Genomic DNA, 17444 nt, shown 5'->3' on the forward strand with positions numbered 1-17444 from the left:
TCTGAGAACTGGGTGTTTTGTTTAAATTATGGGAGCTCACCAGTATCCTTGTAACTACTATTAAGTAAGTGAAGGGTAAGAAAGTTATAACACTTTGGAATAAGGGTTAGTTTAAGCCAAAGGCAACTGAGAAGAGCAGATACGTGAAAGCTCTTTGCCCTCCTCCTATTTGCTTAAAAGCAGGACAAAAAGTTGTAAAGATGTCCCTCCCACCCCTCTCTACAAGGAAGGCCAGAAGATAATCACCAAGACTGCTCTAGACCCTTATCAACTCAGACATGGCACCAGAGAAATCTGCATTACAAACCTTGCTGAAACTAGCCCTTATCTACCATTAGTTTCCCCCATAAATTTGCCTTCCCACAATTTGCCATTCCTGGAAGCTCACAGTCCCTTTCCTTTGCCTTGTCACTTCTCTACAAGATTATTGTTTCTTCCTAAAATGATATATAAGCCCATGTTCTAACCACCTCTTTGGGCACTCTATGATATCCCTGGGTGCCCCCAGGTGGTAAGAGTGATTCACATGTTAATAAACCTCTGTTTGACTTTCCCTTGTTAATATGTCTTTTGTCAGCCTAATTTGCAGGGCCCCAGCTGATGAACCCAAAATGGGTATAGGAAAAAGCAAAATCTCTTCCCTTAAGTAAGAGTCAGTTTCCTTTGGCAACCAAATCATATTAACAAAGTTGGTGTGGGAGTGGGGATGGTATAATCAGAGAATGTACACTAAAGTTTTAAAAGTAACAATTGCCTTTTCCCCTTCATTTTTCTTGTTTATATTTTCTAGAATGAATAACGAATATGTATTAAGTTTGTGCTACAAAATGAAAGGATACTCAGCTATTTTTACAAACAGGATCTGAGGTGGGGATGGGACTGCTCACTGGTTACCACAACTGAGCTTTCTCAGATCTGACTTTTGGGTACATTTTTTAAAAAGTTGAGACAGGAAGTATATGGGTTATTTCGTCTGATAAAAATAAGCAAACATGTTTTTCTAAAGAGACAAGGTTTTCTTCCTGGCACTGAATTTCAGGAGAAATTTTGTATGTGTGTGGGTTCTTGTTTAAAGTACACTGAGTAATTTAATAAATATCTTAAAATGTGGTTTTGCAAAAGACAGAATGTTCTGCAAATGAGTTTTTATATTAATATGTTGTATAAACTAAGAGACTGTCAACATAACAAATGTCCAAACCTGTAAGAATTGTTACGAGTTTATTTAAGCAAAACTGATGACAACTGCTGGGAAGCAAAATCTCAATGGACTGAGGAAAGTCTCCAGAAAAATGGCAGTTTTGCACGTTATTTTGTACATCGCAATCGAAAGCAGAGGTGGAAGGGGGTTACATGAAATCCCTTGGCAATAGATTAAGGAGGCAGGAGAAAGCAAAGCAGGTGGGGGGAGCCGTTAGGACTGGATAAAAAGTAAAAAGATAGACACATACTTCTTTTACATGGATGGGTATACAGGATACTTAACAGTCAACAATCAACAGGATAACAGTAATAATGAGGGGATGTGGTCTGTGCTGGTGCAGGGGTTATGCCCCAGGAGTTTGGGAATAGGGATGTTGCTTTGACATTCCAAAAGTATGTTATCATAGATGCAAAAAGACAATAGACAAGCTCAGCTAAGGTAAAGACTGACTTTTGTCAGGGAAGAGTCTGGCCTAGGACATGACTACCCACCATGAACCACTTTTTGTGAGAAAGTTTTCATTCAGACCATATCCTGTGTGGTTGCTTTAGGTCTCTGAGTTTGTAAGGCTGCCATGCAGGCCTCCCCTTAGCTTGTCAGGTTTAGTATGTGGCCCCCTTTTTTCCACAAGACTTACATTATAGCTTAACAAAGTGAAGACTTCTGCAACAGACTAAAATAATAAGATCAAGGTTAAGTTCCATTCTCCAGGTATTGTAATGGGTGTGGAACGAGGTTCAGAACAGGGTGTAGGTGAAGAAGCCCCCAGAAGCCTGGCTTGGGGTCTGGGAAAAGCAGCCTAAAGGGGTTGAGAGTTATTTTGCATGTCATTAACAGCAGCCTAACCTCAGAAATAATGAATAGTCTGCCCTGACCGGGGAGATGGGTATGACTTTGACCCATGATGTAACTGGGAGGCAGCTACCCGGTAGCAGCACCTGTAGGACAACTTGGAGATGGCTCGCTCCACACCACGGGGTCTCGCCTGCCTGGACTAATTATGGCAGCCAAGAAAGGCAGAAAATACAGGAGTGCTAGCTGGTGTAGCTGATTGTGGGAGGAATTGGAAATGGGGTTACAGAGGAGGACTCAGGCTGGGATTTAAACAAATAGGTGGGCCAGCATGTGCAAGGAGGACAACATGAGACAATGCAGGACTGTGTGGGTCGATAGGAGGTGAAAGGACACTTGCCGGCTTGCCATGAGGAGGTGCCATGTGGTTTTGGATTAAGAACTGGAGATCTTGGCGACATGGCTCTTGGTGCTGGGAACCACAGGGAGACCTGCCCAGCTGAGCACAGATTACTGGGAGGAACTGGGAGAAGTGAGCTGCGGACTTCTGGTTTTTTTTTTTCCTTCGGGAAGGTGGTACTTCTGACTAGCACTGGCCTGCCTGGGCAGAGGGGGAGGGCAGGACTGTGTGTTTGTGGGCGTATGTTTCTTTCTAAAGGGAGTGAGGTTTAACAGAGAATTCCCCCATTATTCTAAACCTGTATAACTTTTAATTAAATAATTCCTTTCCTTTTTACCAAAATCTGGTATTGAGAACTACAGTTCTTAACACAGCAATGGGCATAAAGAACCAGGACTAACAAAAGACTCTCAGGGGGTATGTTCTGTAACAGTATCACCTAATACACGTAATAGATCCTAGCTCTCACTCTCACCTACTTTAGAGCCAAATTCAGAATTTCATTGCTTCTTCCAAAGTAGGTCAAAATTCACAATTTGTTTTTAACAATTATTTGTGGTTAGCTTGTTATTCACCTTCCTTGCCTGACAGCAGAACCTTAATCAAACTAATCCAGTAGAGTTTGTTCCTCTTTCCAGTTACCTATTTCTCTTCCCCAAATTGCTACAGATCCTCTCTGTGGTCCAGGTTTAGCTTTTGTCTTCAGTGGGGATTACCCAGCTTTTGTCTACCTTATTCAGAAAACAAATAAACAAGCAACAACAATAGCAACAACAACAACAAAATGGCTTGGTTTGCCTAATGGAATAATTTCCATTTATTGTTCTTGAGTAAGACCCTATGCCTTACCCACCCAAAAATGACACCTGAAGGACTTCTGCTTTTGATGTGGTGGTGGACCAGAGAGTCTCCTCTTACAAAACAACTGGAACCTACATACAACACAATTTTTATTATATTGCTTATATCACAGCAACTAGGGAGCTTTCTAAAGGGAAAAAGAAACCCAAAGAATCTTGAGTGCCACTGAGAAGACAGAATTGAACAGGAGGCAAATGAAATCACAATCTAAAACCCTGTAGATAAAAAGAGAATGAGATTCCATACAATTAATAAACAGCAAAGTTAGACTACCAAGAACTTCAGATACTAGAATAGCAGATAAGAAATATAAAAGTTATGGGTGACACGTTTCTAATAACAAAAGATGAAATCACAAAGATGAACAATGTCAAAAGAGACATATAAAATATACTCAGGTGGCTATGAAAAATAATTTAAAATGCAATGAGACCAAATAGCAGCAATCCATTGCTAAAAAAGTACTACAAATATGGGGAAAGAATCAGATATCTACCAGCACTAGAAAGGACATATTTTATTTATTATTACAGTTTGGTTTTGGCCAAACTTTTTATTTAGCATTCTGTAGTTGCTTAACACATACTTAAATGGTCTTACTGGGGAGTGGGGAGAGGAGGTTCTTTTTTTTTTTACTTTTTTTTTTAATTTTATTTTAATCGTTGTTCAAGTACAGTTTTCTGTCCTTTACTCCCATCCCAGCCCACTCATCCATCCCTCCCCACCTCACTCCCATTTCCACCACCCCTAGTTTTTGTCCATGTGTCCTTTATATATGTTCCTGTAAACTTTTCCCATTCTTCCCTGAAATTCCCCTAAAATCCCCTCCCCTTTCCCCTCTGGTCACTGTCTGCCTATTCTCTATTTCAGTGTCTTTGGCTATATTTTTCTTGTTTGTTTGTTTTGTTGTTTAGGTTCCTGTTAAAGGTGATATCATATGGTATTTGTCTTTCATTGCCTGGCTTATTTTACTTAGCATAATGCTTTCCAGCTCCATCCAAGCTGTTGCAAAGGGTATGAGCTCCTTCTTTCTTTCTGCTGCACAGAATTCCCTTGTGTAAATGTACCATAGTTTTTTGATCCATTCATTTACTGATGGGCACCTAGGTTGCTTCCAGCACTTAGCTATTGTAAATTGTGCTGCTATGAATATTGGGGTGCATAGGTTCTTTTGGATTGGTGTTTCAGGGTTCTTAGGGAGAGGAGGTTCTTGTAGATTCCCAAGGAAATGTCCGAAAGGCAAGATGTGGCCAGCACTACCCATTTGTTTTGGGTTTACCTGGTGAACAGCATTTTCTTTCTTTCTTTTTTTTAATTACTTATTCTATTTTTCAGAGAGAGGGGAAGGGAGGGAGAAAGGGAGAGAAAGATGAATCAGTTCCTCTTATACTCTCCCAATGAGGACTGGCCTGCAACCCAGGCATGCGCCCTGACTGGGAATCAACCTTCGACCTTTCTGGTTCACAGACTGGCCCTCAACTCACTGAGCCACACCAGCCAGGGCTGAACAGCACTTTCTTTATATAAGCATCTGATCTCAGGTTTTTCATACTGAGAACATTTGAGATTTCCCTTTGAAGACAGTATGATCTAAGAGTACCATACCCCGACCACCCTCTTAACAGCTAGCTTGTTTGTATGGGCATTGGGATTCATGTCTCTATTTTAGATGACTAGATGTTTGTAGAAGATTTTAGAATTGCTTGCCTCATTTACTGGAAAAAAACTTAGAAAGTGGCCTGTAGGGACACTTGGAAAATTACAACACTAGTACACAAGTCAAACCTTAACACATTTAACATTTGCTTGTTGAAAGCAATGTCATGAGATTAAACATGTTTACTTTTTTCCTTACAAGAACATAAAAATTATGGAAGGGGAACATAAAAAAGGTAACACTATTTTTTCTTTTAGTAGTCCTTGGGTGGTTATGACAGAATAGGTTCTAGTTATTGTTCGTTTCATTGAGCAGGGATTTTAGTCCAACTGAAATCATTTTGTTTTTAATTTCTGCTTTGGCCTGCCCCTACCCACCCCCTTAGGTCAGCTTCCTCCATGGCCTCTGTGCTCCCCAGTTTGAACTGCAGTGGGAATCATGTGGAGGGGGGTACCCCCTTCCCCTAGAAGGGGAAACTCTCTTTCTTGTCTGCCAACCTGATCACGACCACTTGACTAGAGACCACTTAGGCTGCTTGAATATGTCTCCAGGGCCACCAAGTACAGGTGAGCTGCTGTAATCATCAGAGCGACTGTTTCCACCATACAATGATGGGCCTTCGTGCAGGAGGAGCACTGCATGACTTGTCGTAACTGTCATATGAATCCCTGTAGGGCCTGCTACATGGATGATCTGAATAGCCATGGCCATGACCACAGCCATCTCTACCACTACAGCCTCTTGATGGATAGTCATCATGTGAATTGGAAAGACTGTAATCACATTAAGTATTATCTCTTGGTGGTGGCGCATAATCTTTTGGATCACGAGAGTTTGGGTAATCTCTATTTGAACAGCTATCTTTTGTAGAACACCCGTCATCTCTTGTGGACAAATGAACATCTCTGCCAGAAGGCAGGGGTTCCCTTCAAGGCAGGTCTTCATATCTCTTCCTTGAGGTACAGGACTCTTCTTCCCATTCTACTGCTGCCATCTGCTCCTGAAAGAGCAGACCGTTCAGGAGGAGGACCCTCACTTCTCGGTGGTGGTCGTCTTTTTACTGGAAGTAGTCCCCCTAAGAGAACTCATGTTAAAATTCATGAAATAGCCACCATCACCCATGTGCCCTCCATGTGAGGGACGTCCCCTGGTTCCTCCGCTTTTTCCCCTTCTCTGTTTCTTGGAGGTGGAGGTGGTGGTCCACTGACAAATGACAGTTTATTTAGTGGCTTGTTCTACCTCAACGGCTTTTCCATCCAAGGACTCTCCATTCATGTCTCTGGCTGCATTCTTAGTGTCTGCTAGGCCTTTAAAGGTGACAAAAGCAAATCTTGATTTGCTGGTTTCACGATCTTTCATCAAGAGCACTTCTACTATTCGTGCATATTTACCAAACACTACTTCAAGGGCTTTCTCATTTGTTTCTATATTGACACCAGCAATGAAGAGGTTTCCTGGGAGATCAGCTTCAACCATGTCCCCTGCTGGTGAGAGTCAGAGGGGTGACCATGGTCAAGCTCCTACCAGCTCGCAAACAGGGGCTTCCTAGCAGCTCAGCACAAGGGAGGGCAGTAGCTCTGAAGATGGAAGAGAGAACCTATTGGAACTACTGGGCAAGTGAATGGATACATTTTGGGCAGTAGAATACTATTTCAATGAAAATGAATGACTTACAGCTGTACGTAGTGATATCAGTGCATCTCTCAATGCTAAACAAAAGAAATAAGATCCTCAGGAATATGGATAATAGGATCCATAAAGGTCTAAAACAAGCAAAATTAAGCTACAGTAATCAAAACACTTTGGAGTTGACATAAAGGCAGACATAGACCGATGGAATACAATAGAGAACCCAGAAATAAACCCTTGCATAGGTGGTCAGATGATTTTCAACAAGAGTGTGAAGACCCTTTGGAGGGTGGGGAAGAACAGTCTTTCCAGTAAAGCATGTTGGAAATATTGGCATTCACATGGAAGAAGAAGAAGAAGAAGAAGAAGAAGAAGAAGAAGAAGAAGAAGTAGTTAGACACTTACCTTACACCATAAAAAAATATTAACTGAAAATGTATCAAAGACCAAAATGTAAGATTTGAAAGTATAAAACTTTTAGAAAAAACATAGGGGAAAAGCTTAATAACATTGGGTTTGGCAATGATTTCTTGGATATGATATCAAAAGCACAGGCAATAAAAGTAAAAATAGATAAATTGGACTATATCAAAATTAAAAACTTCTATGAATCAAAGGGCACAGTCAATAGTGTAAAAAGGCAACCTACGGAATAGGAGAAACTATTTGTAAATCATATATCTGGTAAGAGTTTAATATCTAGAATATATAAAAAACTTCTATAACTCAACAACAAAAAGCCTAATAACTCTATTTAAAAACTGACAGATGGCTCAAGTAGACGTTTCTCCAGAGAACACGGACAAATGAGCAACCTGCATGTGAAAAGATGCTCGACATCACTCGTCATTAGGGAAATGCAAACCAAAATCTTAATGAGCTATCATCGCACATCCAATAGGATGGCCAGCATCAAATAATCAGAAAGTAACAAGTGTTGCTGAGGATGTGGAAGAATTGGAACTTTTGTGTACTGTTGGTGGGGATGTACAATGGTGCACGCACTATAAAAAAAGTGTGGTGTTTCCTCAAGAATATCAAAAATAGAATTAGCATATGGCCCAGCTATATTACTTGTGCGTATGTATCCAAATGAATTGAAAGCAGAGTCTTAAACAGATAATTGTACAATAATGTTCATAGTAGCTTTATTCACAATAGCCAAATGGTGGGACCTACCCATATGTCCTTTGACAAACAGATAAACAGAATGTAATATATACATACAAAGGAATATTATTTGGCCTTTAAAAAGGAAGAAAATTCACATACATTCGACAACATAGATGAACCTTGAGGACATCATAGTGTATGGGAAATAAGCTAGTCACACAAAGACAAGTATTACATGATTTCACTTATATGAAGTATTTAAAGGAGTCAAACTCATAACAACAGCGAGGAGGGAGGTTACCAAGGTGCAGGTAGAAGGACAAGTGGGAGTTGTTTGATGTGTATAAAGTTTCAACTTGCAAGATGAAAAGCTCTGGAGCTCTGTTGCACAACAACGTGAATGTACTTAATCCTACTGAGCTGTACACTTAAAAATCATTAAGATGAAAATCTCTTATGTCTTTTACTACAATTTAAACATTTGAAAAACAAGCAAAATTACTATACTGGTTAGAGATACACTTTTATGCATGTATCTATATGTACACTTAAATTATAAAGGAAAATAAAATTGATTATCATGCAGTCCAGAGAGTGGCAATCGGTGGGAGGAGGGAGAGATATATGATGGGGCGGAGGTACATGGGCCTTCTAGGCTGCTGGAAGTGTTCTGTTTCTTGACATGGGTGGTGGTGGTTACACACTCACTTTATAATGTTTCTTGAAACTGTTTATGTTTTATGCACGTATAAAAACAGTTAAACTGTTTTCTTTAAAAATATATATATACTGAATAGTGCATAAAACTCAAAAAGTTTAAAGAAAAATTATGAAGGGAATATGTATGTATATACGTATATGCGTACATATATGTATGACTATGTAGTTGTTTCTTGTTGCTGCTGTAACAAATTACAACAAAATTAGCAGCCTGAAACAGCACAAATTTATTATCTCACAGTTTGGAGGTGAAAAGTCCTAAAATAAGTCCTTGAAAGGACAAAGTTTCTTCTGACAACTCTGGGAAAAAAACGTTTCCTTGCCTATTCTAGCTTCTGGAGGCACCTGCATTCTCGCCTCCGGAGCCTTTTGAAGCCTCTGTCTTCAAAGCCGTAGCACAGCACCTTCCAGCCTCCCTCTGCTCTGGCACCTCGCTGCCCTGCCGTTTCCTGACGCGGCCCTCCTGTCTCCCTCCATGGAAACCCCTGTGATTGCGTTGGGCCCAGCTGAATGATCCAGGATAACACCCTCAGCTCAATTTCATCACATTTACAGGCCTTTTTCTGCCATGTAAGATAATAGTAACATATTCACAAATTCTGGGATTAGGATGTGGGCATCCTTGGGAGGCCCTTGTGCAACCAACTACTAAGTTTCTTTTTTCTTTTTGACAATTTTTGTATTGGGTTGTTTGTTTTTTATAATTGAGTTTTGCGAGTTCCTCATCTATTCCAGATACAGGACAGAAATATAATCTGCGGATATTTTCTCCCAATTGGTGCCATGTCTTTTCATTTTCTTAGCGGTATATGTTGAGGAGCAGGAGTTGTTAAATTTGAAGAATTCCAACTCATCCATTTGATTTTCTTATGCATTATGAATTTGCTGTCGTATTTAAGAAATATTTGCCTAACCCAGGGTCTCAATGATTTTTTGTTCTGCAAGTTTCTCTAGTTTTAGGGTTTACATTTAGAGCTCTCGCATTAATTTTTTGTATAAGGTGTGAGGCATGGGTCCTTTTAGAACATCAAATCTTCAATAAGTGACGACACAAAGACTAAAACATAGTTCGACTTCATCAGCTGCAGTGGGGGTGAGTGACGGATGTTCTATCCCAACCGCTGCCTCTCGGCCACAGTTAGTGTTCCTCCCAGAGCACACCCTTGATTTCCATCTTCAGGTATGACCAGGCAGCTGTACTGAAGACAAATTTGTATTTATGTTCAACAAAACATAAAAAATTCCTAAATAAACAATATCTCAAAATAGTATTAACAACAAATAAAAGCACCTTACTTAGAAACCAGTTTGAGAAGATAAATATCCTTTTCTCTACCACATGTTCAAATGTTTACATACAGGATGTATTAATCCACTGAGTAAGAATAAAGCTGATTTACATTGCACTGGTTATTTGAGGAGCTGTATGAACACACCTGAACAGTTTAATTTTTATTTATATTAATTATATTTAGATACATTGATTGATATCCTAGAATATTTCTTGTTTGGCCCATCCCTCAAGTAACTCCTTTTTGTGTGTCTCTTCTCAGGTTTCCATAATAGACAGAAATTTCTCCCATATTACTATATTCTAATATTATGTTCTTATTCAATTTAAATTTGGGGGAGGAGAATAAAATATGGGTTCTCAGAACACTCTGGACACGCACTGACGCACATGGCTTGGAGGGTTAGGGGACGGCCCACAGACGGAAAGGCTGAAGGTTGATTCCCAGTCAAGGCACACGCCTGGGCTGGTTCAGGGCATGGGAGAGGCAACCAATCCATACTTCTTTTGCACATCAATGTTTCTCTCCCACCCTTTCCCTCCCTTCCCCTCTCTCTAAAAATAAATAAATAAGATCTTAAAAAACACTCTGGACCTTTAAATGCCTAAAATGATTTTTATGTTTACCTTCCCCTTTTGATGTTATCCATTTTGTTTATTTTTATGGGCCATGATTTACAGGTTTGCACGGACAATGTCTGAATGAGTGCTCACATGCTAGATGCTGCAGGTTCAGAGATAAGAGAACGTGGACCTTGGCTAGGTGAACTTGGGTTTCACTGTTAGCTTTGGCACTCATTAGACTTCAGAGAGTTTCTTAGTCTTGCTGATCCTCAATTTTTCCTTCTACAAAATGGAGGTATTGATACCTGCCTTGGATGCATAGTGATGCAGACACTGGCCCGAAGTGTCCACATCATTATGGATGAAAAGAGACATTCACATGGAACAGGGGACAGAGGAAAAGGGACAACATGGCTTTTCTCTCAAGGAGAGCAAAAGCTACAGCCTCTGCCATGGAAGGCTTCTCCCCCACCCCCACCCCGTACATTACATGATGGTCCTCATTTACTACCCACAGTCGTTACCTTTTTATAGAAAACAAAGGGGCCAATGCTGCTAATCACATCACAGAAGAGGGATATTTGCAAATGAAAAGGCAAAAGTGGTCGAATCAGTTACACTGTTCCTTGGAAGGTTTAGCATGGATTTTAGGAAGTTACTTTGCAGTTAATGTCCTCAATTCAGGGTGAGGGAGTTTTTAGCAAAAAGCAAGACTCAAAGCAGCTTAGGCACATTGCAGGCCTGATTCCCCACGGGTGAACCTATCCGTGGGCGTGGGTCCTATGCATCTCTGAGTGGGAGCTGGGCCCATGCATAGAATGGGCCCTTAGAATGGTCTCCTACACATAGACTAGGCATTTTGTAACACAGCTGCGTAGAGGAGGCCATGGGGATTGAGAGGAGACCAAAGTCTGGGCTGGATCCTGAGGGATGGATAGGATGCTTTCTCTGACTTTTGCTTTTCACCTGACAACGTGTGCATCCCTCCCCCACGCCTGCCTTTGCTGTTACCATGGTGATCCAGGTTCCATTTAGCAGGAGTTTGATAAGACAGATTGTTTTTGCAATTCGTGAAATCTCACTCTCTAAAATAAGGACCGACGCATGGCAGCAGTAACATCGTGTGCTGAGCAGTTTCTGCCACCTCTGAGCCACCCGGGGAGTGCAGAATCCACTGTCAGCCTGGCGTGGCGCCACGTCCTGGACTTGGGGTTATGAGGGACAGCGGTCATCTAAACCCACAAGATGCAGCAGTGGAAGGTTGCTGTGGCTTTTTCAGTTTCCCTTCCCTTTGGTTTCTTTTCTGTGCTGCATGCCTTCACGTCTGTCCCTTTCCGCCGTCAAGCACCCACCCTCAGGTCATTTGTCCTGAGTTGACACGGTTGGGGGGGGGGGGTGCATTAAAATAGAGATTCTTATTGATTTCAGAAAACTTTCACTATAAAAAATTTAAAACAACAAGTAGACAGTGCTCATTACCCAACTTCAACAATTATCAATTCATGGCCAATGTATATATCTCCGTATATACACTTAAATGCACGTAAATCCCAGAAATTATAATACTTAGTCCATACAGATTTTAATAAAACTTATAAAAGGTAAAAATTGTTGTTGTTGTTTGTGTGTGTTTAAAATGATCAGACTACCATTTAAATTGACCTTGGAGATATTCTATAACTCTCTGATAAATTATAAAGAATCAAATTATTGACTTGTACTTTTTCCTTGCATGAAGTTTTAATGACAAGAATTTCCATCCTGTAACAAACAACTAGAACACTTAACAAAACATATGTAACAGCTATTTTCAGACAGTGGAAGGCAGGCAATGTAAGACTGTGAAGTCTGAGAGGAGTGAAATAAACACTTTAGGCTATGTTATTTTTTAACCTCTATCTTGGTGGGATCAGTAAGATGCTATGTTGCTTAATATCTACTATACCACTCACAGCTTCTGCTCCTATTAAGGGCTTATTTATTTATTTTATTTTATTTTTTTGGTGTGGCATGCCCCTCAGAGCACGCCGAATGCCTACTTGTAGAAGCAGACAGGTAATGAAGACACACCAGTAAGCCCTGCTTTGGCCCCGCCCCTCAGCTCTGGTGCCCGACTGTGCCCTGAGCAGCCAGGCAGGAAGCAGCAAGGGCTGTCCCTGCGGCAGAGAAGATGTTTTGCTGACTTAGGAATAACAGCTCTGAGCTGATGATGTCAGTAACTTTTGAAATAGCTTATTGAAAAATCTCTTCAGTGACCTCAGCTACATTTAATGCCACTCAGCTAATCTAGACGTGGGCAGGAAAGGTAAAAAGGTTGAGTGACAACTGGAAGTCCAAGCAGCTATATCTTCAGAAGCCCATTTTGGGAAAGACCTTGTCTGAACATGTTGAAGATTGAAGATGCCCTTGGTATCCAGTGATCCTGAAGCAGACATAAAACCTGTGTGTCCCCAGCACTGCAAGTCTGGGGAAAAATCTGGCTTCCCAACAAGAGTTGTACATGGTATTTCTTGAGCCTGCACATACCTTCTGTGATGGGAGCTTTGGCCCCACTTCTCTGGTTCCTTACGTATTTTGGAGATTCTGCAGGCGGTGCCTCCTGTGCACTCACATCCTGTGGGTTGCTGGGGATTTCTCCTGTTGACCCTTCATATGGTTCTCTCCTGCAGCCCATGCAGCCCCTGTAGCAGGTGATGCTTGCTGAGGTCTGCTGCATCCAGGCTGTGGCTCCTGACAGCAAGGGTACTGATGTCTGCACTGAGAGTACCTGCCTCCTTGCACAGCCCAGGAGAGGGTGCTGCTCCCAGCAGAAATGCTGATGGGACAGAGCCCTAGAAAAGCTGTGCTTAGTCTTCTGGAGCCTTCCGTATGCTAAAACTACACCAAAGCAGGGTGGCGGGAGGGGACTGTGGCATTCATTAATACCATTTTTCTGTTAATTAGACACCAAAGCCATACTGCAAAATGTCTCGGCACTCTGTACCTGCTATTGTTGAAATACTTGTGGACCATTATTAAATATGCTCATTAAAATTTTGAAAATTTCACAATACCTATATCATCTGCAGAACTCAACACCTTTCAGCCCAATAAAAGGTCTGTGTTTGCTGTTTAAAAATTAGCACATAAAGTCTCCAGCTGGTTTGTAGCCTGCTGTCTGCACTTATTTCTATTGAATGCATTTTATTTTATTCTATACATGTTTCATAATTCATTTAACCAAGCTTTTTGCTCTTGCACATTTACATTTCACTCCCAGGCATCTCATTATTATAAACCATGCTATAAAGAATAGTCTCATGGCTATTTCCCCCTCAACTATAAGTATTTTCTTGGGGGGAAATCCTGATTGCTGAGTCAAAGGGGTTCTATTTTTTGAGGCTTTTAATGCATACTCTCTAGTTGCCCCTCAAATGGTGGAACTGATGTCCACTCTTCCCATGCTCTTGACAATTCTGGGTAAATCATTACAATAAATGCTTATTGGATGCAAACAAAATTTTTGCAGTAATGTATGCACATGATAACAAGTTCAAACAATATGGAAGTGATCAAAGTATGAAGTGAAAGTCCCACTTCCTTTTTTTCCTTTATCATCACGCAAGAACATTTTTTTATTGCTTTTAGAGAGAGGAAGGGGGAGAGAGAGAGAGAGAAACATCAGTGTGATAGAGAAACATGGATCGGCTGCTTCCATAAATGCTTTGACTTGGGATCCATTGTGCAACCTTTCAGTTTAGAGGATGATGCTCCAACCAACTGAGCTACACCATCCAGGGCTGAAAGTCCTACTTCTCGTTACTCTTCCCCACTTCCTGAAATATTTGGTATCACGTGAACAGTTTTGTGTGCCTCCTTCTGTTCCATCTTCTGTGTGTGGGCCGATGGAAGGGGACGCTGCTGAGACTTTGGCATGTACCTGCACTGGTGTGATGAAAATAACCCTATTGAAATATATAAAATCACTGGTTTTAATATTTATTTCCATGTTTACATAAAATCACTAGTTTTGACATTTATTTCCATATTTATTTCATTCCTTTCTGTAGTTTAAAATGGATGCAAATTCATATTATTTTGATAATTCAAAAATGTTCACCACTGTATTTACAAGTATGTTAGAACTGGGGTAATTAACATCTAAGGGATGTCACCTGTTCCCTAAAACCATAAAAAGGAAACTTGTTATATTTATTATAATGTATGCATATTACAAAGCACTGACAAAACTGTTAACAATTTAGTTGAGGATTTTTCTGTTGCTATCTAGAGTTAAGAACAAAGGCTCATACCATAGCCCACTTATCTAATCTGCAAAAACAGGAGTTGCATCCTCTAGTGCTTCACTGGAGGAGAGTACTATCACACAAAAGAAAAAGGCACCCCTCCCCCAAGGCAGCCTCAACTTGGGCTGGAGTGCAGGGTGTGTGGGTTTGCCAGACACAACTTGGGCCTTGGCCTACAACTGCTCCTGTGTCTGGCCCCCACTGTGCTCTAAACAGACTGCCCAAGTGTTCTGTAAACCTCAGCTCCCCTAGCACACCCTTGCATTGGAACACCGCTGTCATCTGCAAGCAGCAGCAGCATTTCCCCAGTCTCCTTTGTGTGGTTCACTCTCCACAAGGAGTGAGCTGACCGTAAGGTGCCCAGCAGCGCTGCGGGCTCAGTTTGCCACCTTTTGAAAGTTGCAGCAGGACTTGTACTGGATCTCCATCAACTTTCAGCAGACCGCTTCTGCACAGCGAGTGCTCTCAGCTTTCCCACGTGAGTGGGGTTCACCTGGGCATCCATTCTTTTAGTTTTTGGTGGTTAGTGGTTGTTTGGCGGTTGTTGTTTAGTTTTGATGAACTCTTTACAAATCTAAATTTGAGTGCTTTCCATCTTGGGACAACCAAAGAGTTATACGCTGTATTAAAATCTTGAATTGAACAAAGTATACCTTTTAAAAAAGCAGTCTTCTATCCTTTCATAATCCTCAGAGGGACAGGAAGAACTGACAAAACAAAAGTTTTCATTGCAAAACTGTTCTTACTGAATTTAAGGCCTTTCTGAATAAATAGAAGGTGAGCCTAACAATATGGAAATTGTTGCATCAGAATCTCCGCTTGCACATGATGAAAATTAAGACAAAGATGAAATGGAAATGCTTTTTCATTACACTATTCATGTTATTTCAGAATTATTTTAGATTTATAGAAAAATTTGGATAGTACAAAGAATTCCTATTTCCCTTACACCCGGTTTCCCCTATTATTAACATTGACATTAGTATGGCATATTTGTCGCTATTGACTAACTGATATTGCTACAGTATTTTAACTGAAGTCCATACTTCCTTTAGGTCCACTTGGCTTTCCCCAAATGTCCTTTCTGTTTTCTGTGATCCCATCTAGGATTTCACATAACACTTATTTGTTATGTCTCCTTAGGCTCCTTTTAGCTGTGAGTTTCTCAGAACTCCCTTATTTTTTATGAACTTGACAGTTATGAGGATTACTGGTCCAGTATTTTATAGAATCTCCCCCAGCTGAGGCTGCTCTAGTATTTTTCTCGTGATTACATATCAAGGGTGCGTACATACTCTCAACCTGGCTTATCACTGTTGATGTTGATTTTGATCACCTGACTGAGGTAGTGTTTGTCAGGTTTCTGCGCCATAAAATTAACCTGTTTTCCTTTTTCTGTACTGTACTCTTTGAAAGAAACCCACCATGAGCAGCCCACAATTAAGGAGTGGGCATCTATGCTACATCTTCTTGACAAGGGTGGAGTATTTACATAAATTTGTTAGATTTCTTGAAATCTTGGAACAGATTTGTTTATTCTCCCTAATTTTTATTCAATCATTGACTAATCTATTAATCTAATACTATTTTAATTATTTTGTTGCTCAAATTGTTCCAGCTTAGGCAATTGGGCTCTTTCAGTTGGCTCCTGTGTCCCTGTGATGTAATTCATCACTGTGGTTTATTATTTGTTTAATTAAAACTATTTTTAGCATTTGCTTACCTTCTGCTACTCCAAGATGCTCCCGGCCCATCTTGTATATTTTCTGCCCCCGGAATCATCTATTTTGTTAGAGAGCCCTACTTCCTTTTGTTGGAGGATAGGCTATCAAGATCTGGATGCCTGTTTTGTGTCTTAATTCATGCAGGCTGCAGTAATGAACTACCACAAACTGAGTTGCTTATAAACAACAGAAATTTATTTCTCACAGCTCTGGAGGTTAGAGGTCCAAGACCAAAGTGCCAGCATAGTTGGGTTCTGGTGAGGGCCTTCTTCTGAATTGCAAGCTGCTGTCTTCTTGTTGTAACCCCACAGGACAAAAAGAGCTATGAGAAAGAAAGAAAGAAAGTTGTCTCGGGTCTTTTTGTGAGGTATAATCCCATTCACGGGGGCTCCACCCTCTTGGCCTCAGCACCTCCCAGAGGCCCTGCCTCCTAATACCGCCTCTTCTGGGGACTAGGATTTCAACATATGAAGTTGGGGTGGCGTGAGGTAGGAAGCATAAACCTTCAGCCCATAGCATTGTGCTGCTACCACCAGGGTGTTGTTGCTTCTAGGCCCTGTCAGCTGACAAAGCAAGGAAATATCTGTGTGGAAATGCTTTTTGAAGCAAATGGGTATATGTATATTCATACTTTTATATAGTTTTTATCATTTCCACAAGAATTTTGTGTCTGTGACCTTGTTGGGAGGGAGTTGCTCAATATGTGGGCTGGGTTTCCCATTTTAACCCTGAGCCCATTGGGCACCAACTGGATGTTCTTCACATGAATTCAACACTGACGGCTTTCCTTTAGGTGGGAGGTAATTTTCCAAGGATCTCTCATATGTCTCTATAAACGCAAGTTGAGTTACTATCTTTTCATGGATGTTTGTTTAGTGAACAACAGCCCTGTTGTATATAGTGTCTTTTTCCAGAGCAAGGGCAGATGTGTTTACTGTCCAGTGTATAAAGCACAACGTCTCCCTCTGAGGCAAAATTCAGGCCGGTGTGCTTGTGGCCCATGTTAAAAGTGTTGGGTCCCTTAAGCTCACGGTTCTTCTGTTGTGCTGGAAGCCTCCTGCTCGTGCAGCCTCCTTCTGGGCTCCTCCACTCCTGCCTCATAACATTTGGGGCAAGAGAAATGACACATGCATGAAGCTTATCCTCCTTACAGTGTTGTGAGTAACAACCTCCTTTGTCCCATTGTCATGTCCAGAGATCTTG

General features: G+C 41.0%; 1 protein-coding gene across 1 annotated transcript; it reads right to left on the minus strand.

Annotated features, from left to right (window-relative positions):
- Nucleotides 1–5415: 5415 nt before the first annotated feature.
- Nucleotides 5416–6515, minus strand: LOC114498687. Its single transcript, XM_028514797.2, has 2 exons — nucleotides 6154–6515; nucleotides 5416–5853 (listed from the first exon to the last, which is right to left on the minus strand). Exons 1-2 carry the CDS (start codon nucleotides 6388–6390, stop codon nucleotides 5416–5418), a joined length of 675 nt encoding a protein of 224 aa, XP_028370598.1. The 5' UTR covers nucleotides 6391–6515.
- Nucleotides 6516–17444: the final 10929 nt, after the last annotated feature.

This window comes from Phyllostomus discolor, chromosome 6 (genome assembly GCF_004126475.2).
Source record: "Phyllostomus discolor isolate MPI-MPIP mPhyDis1 chromosome 6, mPhyDis1.pri.v3, whole genome shotgun sequence".
Classification (NCBI taxonomy): domain Eukaryota; kingdom Metazoa; phylum Chordata; class Mammalia; order Chiroptera; family Phyllostomidae; genus Phyllostomus; species Phyllostomus discolor.

Coding starts and splice junctions, on each gene's coding strand:
- LOC114498687 (XM_028514797.2), bottom strand. CDS start 6,390: ATGGTTGAAGCTGATCTCCCAGGAAACCTCTTCATTGCTGGTGTCAAT. Junction 5,854..6,153: donor TGGATGGAAAAGCCGTTGAG/GTAGAACAAGCC, acceptor AGAGATATGAAG/ACCTGCCTTGAAGGGAACCC.